Here is a 10,000-nt window from a genome sequence, read left to right as displayed (position 1 = left end):
GATACAATAAAATGCAAAAAATTTAGGTTCACAAGATAAAAAGTTACAATAATGAATGGTTTCATGGTAACTATAGAATAAAATGTCATATAGCCCCCACCTTTGATTATTGTTCTGTTAATTTTTTTAGTTTTCTGTAAAAGAAAACTATTGTGCCGGCTTTGTCTGTCCGTCCGCACTTTTTCTGTCTGCCCTCAGATCTTAAAAACTACTGAGGCTAGAGGGCTGCAAATTGGTATGTTGATCATCCACCGCCCAATCATCAAGCATACCAAATTGCAGCCGTCTAGCCTTAGCAGTTTTTATTCTTATTTAAGGTTAAAGTTAGTCATAATCGTGCGTCTGGCAACGATATAGGATAGGCCTCCACCGGCCAGTGGTTAAAGATTCATGGGCTGCGGCTCATACATCATTATACCGAGACCACCGAAAGATAGATATGTTTCGGTGGCCTTGATTATATACGCTGTGACGGCTGTACAGAAAACTCAACTGCGCCGAGGAAACTTCGGCGCTTTTCTTACTTGTTTTGAGCTATTATTGCTATCAAAGCTTTGTGCATAACATTCAGTCCTTTCCCCTCCCGTGGACATTATTCCCAGCTCTAGAAAATAAAACCTAGTTAAACTATTACAGTGCCTTGAAGAATATTAAATACCAATACTGCTCTCTGTATATAATGTTGGCACTTTGTCACCAAGTGGCCGGAGGCATATATGTAGCCCCAGTATCTTGTACTGATATTTGAAATAATAATAATAATAATAATAATAATAATAATAATAATAATAATAATAATAATAATAATAATAATAATAATAATAATGAGAAAAGTGATGGACTCCTAAGGAGGCAGGAATCAACCTGGAACCCCATACTCTAAATACCATAATAATAATAATAATTGAATTTTATGATAATCAATATGCTTTAATAGGGACCAGTCGAATAAGATGACTGAGATAGACAAAAAACTAAATAATAATAATAATAATAATAATAATAATAATAATAATAATAATAATAATAATAATAATAATAATAATAATAATTGAATTTTATGATAGTCGATATGTTTTCATAGGGAAGGGTGTCTTTGCACTTAATGAAAGAGAGGTGAAAATGTGTTCTTAAATTTACCAAATATGATTATTCACCGATCTCCGGTTACCTAATTTTTGTCACTGTATGCTTGTAACTTTCTTTTGCTTTTTGCTTATTATATTCTTTCTTATTTTACTTGCGTTGCTGTCGTTGGTTTAGAAATAATTACCCTGCTTTTTGGTGTGACTTCTATTTTAGGGATTGTATATGTTTTTGTGCTTTGTTAAAGTGAACCTCCCGCTTCGTCAGTCCTCTTATTGCTAGATTATAAACTCACTATTTCCTTTTTAACTGCTTAAGTTATCATTTTTAGTTTACTGTAAAAGAAAACTATTGTTCCGCCTTTGTCTGTCCATCCACCTTCAGATCTTAAATACTACTGAGGCTAGAGGGCTGCAAATTGGTATGTTGAACATTCACCGGCCAGTCATCAAACGTACCAAATTGCATCCCTCTAGCCTCAGTAGTTTTTATTATATTTAAGGTTAAAGTTAGCCATAATCGTGCACCTGGCAACGATTTAGGACGGGCCACCACCGGGCCGTCGTTAAAGTTTCATGGAACCCGTCTCATACAGCATTATACCGAGACCAACGAAAGAAAGATCTATTTTCGGTGGCCTTGATTATAAGCTGTATAGAAAACTTGATTGCGCAGATTCGGCGCATTTTTTACTTGTTTTTTCCAAGCGGCAACAGAATTCCTTAGCCGAGACCTAAATAAATGACCTCAGTAGAGGACTAGTGCCGTCAGCGTACCTTACGTGGTGAACTGTAGGCATCACTAAAGTGTATTTCCAGCGTCCCATTCGCCCCTCGCTGCACCAACTTTTTAGCCCTTTACTTTACCTCCATTCCTGCATCCTTCCTTCGATCTTGCTGTCCAACCTCTCTAACCATTATCCCTTAGTGCAGCTGTGGGGTTACCTCCAGGTACACCTTTAGATCCTTGTACTCGCATTTCTCCTTCATAAACTGGATCTCTTTTATTTTGCCGTCCAACCACTCCAACTCTTTCTTTTCCCCTGTGTTAGTCCCTCTTTCCCCCCCTGTGTTAATCCCTCTTTTCCCCTGTGTTAATCCCTCTTTTCCCCTGTGTTAATCCCTCTTTTCCCCTGTGTTAATCCCTCTTTTCCCCTGTGTTAATCCCTCTTTCCCCCTGTGTTAGTCCCTTTTCCCATGTGTTAATCACTCTTTTCCCTGTGTTAATCACTCTTTTCCCCTGTGTTAATCCCTCTTTTCCCCTGTGTTAATCCCTCTTTCCCCCTGTGTAAGTCCCTCTTTCCCCCTGTGTAAGTCCCTCTTTTCCACTGTGTTAATCCCTCTTTTCCCCTGTGTTAATCCCTCTTTCTCCCTGTGTTAGTCCCTTTGCCTCTGTGTTAATCCCTCTTTTCCCCTGTGTTAATCCCTCTTTTCCCCTGTGTTAATCCCTCTTTCCCCCTGTGTTAAGCTCTGAATAAGCAGAAAGTCCTAATGTTCGGCTTGACAGCCTCAATTTCGTTAATAAAAAAATAACTCAGATTCTAAATATTGGATTCTGAAATGTTTCTGTATTTTCCTCACTGAATTCTTTTCTTATGGTCTGATTACCTTCTTGTTGAATGTTCCCTTCAGAGGAGAATTATTTTTACTGTTCTTTCATAATTACTTTTTAAAACTTGTAAGCATAAAGTAAAATAAGCTGTTTTTATAAGGATATTAAACTTTTCCGTCAATAAGTCTCTCTCTCTCTCTCTCTCTCTCTCTCTCTCTCTCTCTCTCTCTCTCTCTCTCTCTCTCTCTCTCTCCTTTTAATGTGTTAGTGTTTTCAATGATCGCATATCAAGAGTAAATAACAAACGTTTCTCTCTCTCTCTCTCTCTCTCTCTCTCTCTCTCTCTCTCTCTCTCTCTCTCTCTCTCTCTCTCGTTTTAATGTGCTAGTGTTTTTAATGATCGCATATCAAGAGTCACTAACAAACGTTCTCCCTCTCTCTCTCTCGTTTTACTAGTTCTTCGTTGGACTGTTTTTCGGTGGTCTCGGTATAATGCTGTATGAGCCGCGGCCCATGAAAATTTAACCATGGCCAGGTGGTGGCCTATCCTATATCGTTGCCTGAGGCATGGTTATGGCTAACTTTCACCTTGGATAAAATAAAACCTACTGAAGCTAGAGGGCTGCAACTTGATATGTTTGATGATTGGAGGGTGGATGATCAACATACCAATTTGCAGCCCTCTAGCCTGAGTAGTTTTTAAGATCTGAGGGCTGACAGGAAAAGTGCAGACGGACAAACAAAGCCGGCACAATAGTTTTCTTTTACAGAAACCTGAAAAATTTCCATTTTACTAAACTGTTTATAGACCATTTGTTGTGCAATTGAAATTTCAAAAGTTCAAACGGAGGTGCAATGCACTATTACCCAAAAGCAATTCTCCCTGTATTTAAATAATTTAATTACATTTTTGTCTATTTACTACTAATTTGTTAAATTATTTTTTTTTTCTTTTCTAATAACTGATCTCTTCTTGTATTTACTATTACCTTCTGTTACCTTTTTCAAATGAACACATAATATTATTTGGAAACTTGAATTTCAAGTCAATGACCCCTTTGGTGGGCTTGTTCCATATAAATAAGGTCCTTCTTCTGCATAATAATAATAATAATAATAATAATAATAATAATAATAATAATAATAATAATAATAATAATAATAATAATAATAATAATATGCGCTTCAGTTTTTTTTCCTGGAACCCATTTTATCATTCAGATACTTTGCCCTTGCTAAAAACTGCACAGTTTTGAAATTGCCAAGAGTTGTACCCAGTAGCACGATCGAATTCCACCCTTTGTCATTCTAAACTGGACTGAATTTGTTTTAAATATAAAACATCTGTTCAGTTGGAGAGAGAGAGAGAGAGAGAGAGAGAGAGAGAGAGAGAGAGAGAGAGAGAGAGATTCCCACCTTCTCAGATGCCTTCATCAATCTAAATTGGACTGAATTTGTTTTAAACATAATATATCTGTTCAGTTGAAGAGAGACTGTTCAGTGAGAGAGAGAGAGAGAGAGAGAGAGAGAGAGAGAGAGAGAGAGAGAGAGAGAGAGTCCCACCTTCTCAGGTGTCTTCGTCATTCTAAACTGGACTGAATTTGTTTTAAACATAAAAATCTGTTCAGTTGGAGAGAGAGAGAGAGAGAGAGAGAGAGAGAGAGAGAGAGAGAGAGAGAGAGAGAGAGCCCCACCTTCTCAGATGCCTTCGTCATTCTAAACTAGACTGAATTTGTTTTAAACATAAAAATCTGTTCAGTTGGAGAGAGAGAGAGAGAGAGAGAGAGAGAGAGAGAGAGAGAGAGAGAGAATTAGTTGTCCACCGGGCGGTTAAAAGCTGTTAATGTACTGTAGATAATCACTCAGCCACATGGCACTGTTAACTGTCGCGTGACTGATGATGATGATAAAGTGTCTCGACTCAGCTGTATGGGTTTACAGATAGGATATATAGAATTCCTATTATTTTAGTATTTTCCTCTCTCTTCTCTCTCTCTCTCTCTCTCTCTCTCTCTCTCTCTCTCTCTCTCTCTTTTCACTTTAAGTCGTTCTTTTTTTTTTCTCTCTCCATAGCCTCCTCTCTCTATTGCCCGTTAGTGTCCATTAGACTGGCAATTCTCCTCCCTTATTCTATTGGTCAAAACCTCTTTTTTTTCCTTCTGTGTATACCATTCCCCTTCCTGGTTGTCTCTCACCTGATGAAATATATCCCCCTCCTCCCCCTCTTCCACCTCCTCCTCCTCCTCCTCCTCCTCCTGGTGTTCTCTTCATTCCCTTCAGGTTCCTATTCTCTGCCATCTACCTCACCCCCCAACCACCTCACTCCTCAAAGCCTCTTTCTCTCACCTGAAGGAGAGCCTTTCTCCTCCTCCTCCTCTCGGGTATTCTCTTCACTCACTTCAGCTTCCTCTTAACTGTCATTTTCTCTTCCCACCACCTATTCCTCAAAGCCCCTTTAATCTCCCATTGAAGGCGAGCCTTCCTCCTCCTCTTCCTCCCCCTTCCCTTCCCCTTTCCCCGTGTTCTTCTCACTCCCTTCAGTTTTCCCTTAACTGTCATTTCCCTCCCCTCCCCTACCCACCACCCCATTCCTGAAAACCCCTTTTAACCTCTCACCTGAGGCAGTGAGAGCCTTACCCCTCCCCCTCCTCCTCCTCTCGGGTATTCTCTTCAGTTCCCCCAGTTTCCCCTTAAATGTCAACTCCTCCTCATCCTCCCCCAGCACGGCCTTCACCCCATTCCATACAAACCCTTTTTATCTCTCACCTGAAGGAGAGAGCCTTCCTACTCCTCCTCCTCCTCTTCTCCCATGGTATTCTCTTCAGCCCCTCCAGCTTCTCCTTAACTGTCAACTCCTCCCCACCCCCACTACCACACCCGCACGGCCTCCACCCCATTCCTTACAACTTTTTTATCTCTCACCTGAAGGAGTGAGAGCCAGCCTTCCTCCTCTTCATCCTCCCCACTGGTATTCTCTTCAGTCCCTCCAGCTTCCCCTTAACTGTCATCTTCCCTACCCACCACCCCATTCCTGAAAACCCCTTTAATCTCCCAACTGAAGGAGGGAGCCTTCCTCCTCCTCCTCCCCCTCCTCCTCCTCCTCCCCTGGTATTCTCTTCAGTCACCCCAGCTTCCCCTTAACTGTCATCTTCCCTACCCACCACCCCATTCCTGAAAACCCCTTTAATCTTCCAACTGAAGGAGAGAGCCTTCCTCCTCCTCCTCCTCTACCTTCCTTCTTCCCACGTCCTTGGGCGGGACCTCTAGTAAAGCCTTAGTGCATCGCCAGGCAGTCAGACAGATGACTGGGTAATCGCCGATATATCATTCAGGTCCCAATGCTAACTACCAGTAAGCCATTTCCTGTTGGCCCACTTCAGGAAATACTCCAAGTGCTCCACAATAATAGCAAAAGTGCCAACAACGATTAGGTGATGATAATGATGGTGACTTGCTCATCACTGCAGTGGGAGGCAATGCTACAGGCAATAATGGATTTTTTTTTTTTTTTTTGTATTCCTTGATTTATCGAAAGGCGGAACGTCACGTCCAATTGGTTCCCTGAACGGCTGTTTGATTATGAAGTCGTGCGGACAGTATATTTATCTATTGAAAGTGGGCTTTATTGTGATTATATTGTTTGATTGCTGCCCCCCTGATGAGTCAGTTGCAATGTTATTATTATTATTATTATTATTATTATTATTATTATTATCATCGGAGAAACAAATCCACAGTCTCTACAGAGAACTTTCCAGATTCTCTACGATTCTCCTGAGAATCTGTATAATTCGCCTTTTGAAAAAGAGAATCGTACAGATTCTCGAAAGCTCTCTGTGGAGGTTTATTCCTAAATATTTATGCATAGTTACATAACTGCGGATTTGTTTCTCCAATAATAATAATAATAATAATAATAATAATAATAATAATAATAATAATAATAATAATAATAATAATAATAATAAAACACTTGTAGTAGCATGAGTCAGTTGGATTATTATTATTATTATTATTATTATTATTATTATTATTATTATTATTATTATTATTATTATTATTATCGGAGGAACAAATCCACAGTTACGTATATGTACATATATTTAAAGATTCCCGAAAGCTATCCGCACAGATTTATCTTGAAATGTATGTACATATACAAACTGTGGATTGTTTCTCCAATAATAATAATAATAATAATAATAATAATAATAATAATAATAATAATAATAATAATAATAATAATATTAATAATAATGCAACTGACTCATGCTACTACAAGTGTTTTATTATTATTATTATTATTATTATTATTATTATTATTATTATTATTATTATTATTATTATTATTATTATTGGAGAAACAAAGCCGCAGTTATGTAACTATGCATATATATTTAGGAATAAAACTCTACAGAGAGCATTGAGCTTTCTAGAATCTGTACGGTTCTCTTTTTCAAAAGTGAATTATACAGATTCTCAGGAGAATCGTACATATTCTTCGAAAGCTCTCTGTAGAGAATGATTTTTAAATACAGTGGTACATACATACTGTGATTTTTTCTCCATTTTTAAGACCTATGCTATTATTATTATTATTATTATTATTTTTATTATTATTATTATTATTATTATTATTATTATTATTATTATTATTATTATTATTAGTTTGGAATGGAAAGCAATGCAGGCTGCTATCGTCTTTTGATATATATGCTGAAATTTGATTGCAATAGTTTTTAATGAGTCATGTATAGTATATATATATATATATATATATATATATATATATATATATATATATATATATATATATATATATATATATATATGTATATATATATATATATATATATATATATATATATATATATATATATATATATATATATATATATATATATATATATATATATATTTAAAGGACACATATATGCATTTCATAGCTTCAATGCTTTAAGATGTTATCGTGGAAAGTTCGGTGCGAGATGGTACTGATGGAAGTCGTCAGTTGCAAAATCTTTGTATTCAGCAAATAGTTTGATTCCTCAGCTCTCTGCGCGAGAAGCTCAGCAATGTTGGAGATCAGGTGATCTTCCAAGCGTTATGTATATTCGTGAGTACGTGCATTACTTTGATCTAGATTATGCCAAAATCTGCCCTAAAAGTGAGTTTGATCGTTCATTAACGTGATAGAACTGCAGTTGTCCAGTCATTGCTTTGGAGTGGTTCCAGGCTTTGAAAATCGGCAGATAAGGTAGAGTCTCAAATCTCTGTTTTTATGGGAGAAAATTGAACTTGTGATTTTTACCATGACTTTCTAATCATTATGAACTTGTGAACTGGTGTGGGAGATTTAATATGAATATTCATACCTCTTTTATATTATTATTTTGGTATGTTATGTTTGCCATATCTTGGCTATGCATTTTACACTTTCCATTATTGTGTTTTGTATTTCATATATTATTGGGAGTTTCCTATCATGTTTAATTCTTTCGACAGATGTCTGTGGACTTGTGGTAGACTGTTTTTTTTTGGAAATGACTTTAGTTATTAATTTGGGAGTATGTGTGATTTTGGGTATTTCCAGGCTATTAGCCATAATGAGACTTCTTTAATCAGAAGTGTTTTGCAGTTTAGAGTTTAGTTTTCTGACTCGATAATTCATTTATTATGCATTTTAATCTTTGCTTTGTTTTATTCATTTCTTGTTGGGTTATTTGAATAATAAACCTATTTTTGTAAGAACGATTGTGTTTCTTTAAATAGTCCATTTAATTGTTTTGGTGAGAATGAGTGAGGTCAGGGAGAAAGAGAGAGTCGATACACGGTGAGAGAGAGAGAGGCTGAGAGAGAGAGGGGGGAAAAAATGCGAGTGGAATCATGGGTTGAACCTTTTCACGTCTTTTTCCTGAAGCAAATCGCTAAGATCACGCTACGTACACTTCTAAAAAAAGTGTTGATCTGTTCCTTGTAACATATATATATATATATATATATATATATATATATATATATATATATATATATATATATATATATATATATATATATATATATATATATATACTATATGTATATATGTATGTATATATATATATATATATATATATATATATATATATATATATATATATATATATATATATATATATATATATATATATACAAAGGGATTTCTGATTTCTGCAAATTAATATTAGGTTTATTCAATAACGGGGAAAGGATTCTCCATTCATAAAAATTCGGTCCTAATCATAGAATGAAGTGAATGTTTTTTTCGAACATTTACAAGACATTTGCGAAATTATTTTTGATGTGATATCTGCTTAAAATAAAACTACTGGACCTATTTTGTTTCAGGGAAAGAATATAAATTGTCTGGTTTTAGGTTAGGTTTCATTTAGTAAACATGCTCGGTGGGATGCGTCAGATTTGCCCAGCAAGTAATTGATTTCAGTCTCCTATCAATGTCAGGGGGCGGTCACTCGACAGACGAGGCCATCAACCTCTAATTGTGTTTAAAACTTACACATTCGAACTCTCTTAGGTTTTTAGTTTTCTGAAAAGAAAAGTCGGCTTTCTTTGTCTGGTGACCATGTTGTTTAATGCGCGTCACTGTAGTCCTGAGTTCTTGTCTTCCGTTGTTCGAGCCCACGAGACGACGAACTTATTGTCAACTAAAAAATTCCCCTTCGGGTAACATATATGGAAATATATTATTTCCGAGGTAGAGCGAATTGGATATTAAAGGACGTTTGTAGCTTAAGGTTTCTATATGAATCACGGTGATGTGATAAAATTCATTCATACATATATATATATATATATATATATATATATATATATATATATATATATATATATATATATATATATATACATACTGTATATATATATATATATATATATATATATATATATATATATATATATATATATATATATATATATATATATATATATATATATTTAATCAACATTGAAACCATGAAGAGCAAGTATACTAGTATGAAAAATTTTCTATACATTCTAAATCAGCAGTTTTCCCCATATCGTTCTTAGCATCGGCCCTGCCCCACCCCCACTTCCCCATCCCACTTCCCCTCTCCCCACCCTCCATAATAAAAAAAAAAAAAAAGGGAGGACTGGAAAAGACATTTTCCCCTAATACTGCAAATCATTGTAAGCGGCGGAGACTGCTTATGACTTGAAAATAGAACCAGACAAATAAATCATGCGTTTCTTAGGCGCAATCGAGTTGTCTGTACAGCTTATGATGCTGTATGAAACTCTCAGCTACGACCGGGCAGCCCTCAGTTGCTCCCCAGATGCGGTCAAGTGAAGGTGCGTCGGCGAC

At 36.1% G+C, this 10,000-nt stretch overlaps 1 protein-coding gene across 1 annotated transcript in view; it reads right to left on the bottom strand.

Annotated features, from left to right (window-relative positions):
* Positions 1 to 4,935, bottom strand: part of LOC136829579 (loricrin-like) — a 13,461-nt gene extending 8,526 nt beyond the window's left edge. Inside the window, exon 1 of the mRNA XM_067088428.1 lies at positions 4,833 to 4,935. Within this exon, the coding sequence (XP_066944529.1) occupies positions 4,833 to 4,935 (103 nt within the window). The remainder of the gene's footprint in view (positions 1 to 4,832) is intronic.
* Positions 4,936 to 10,000: the final 5,065 nt, after the last annotated feature.

This window comes from Macrobrachium rosenbergii, chromosome 44 (genome assembly GCF_040412425.1).
Source record: "Macrobrachium rosenbergii isolate ZJJX-2024 chromosome 44, ASM4041242v1, whole genome shotgun sequence".
NCBI classification, from domain to species: Eukaryota; Metazoa; Arthropoda; class Malacostraca; order Decapoda; family Palaemonidae; genus Macrobrachium; species Macrobrachium rosenbergii.
Note: the sequence above shows the minus strand (reverse complement) of the source record. Positions and strands in the feature narration are given on the sequence as shown.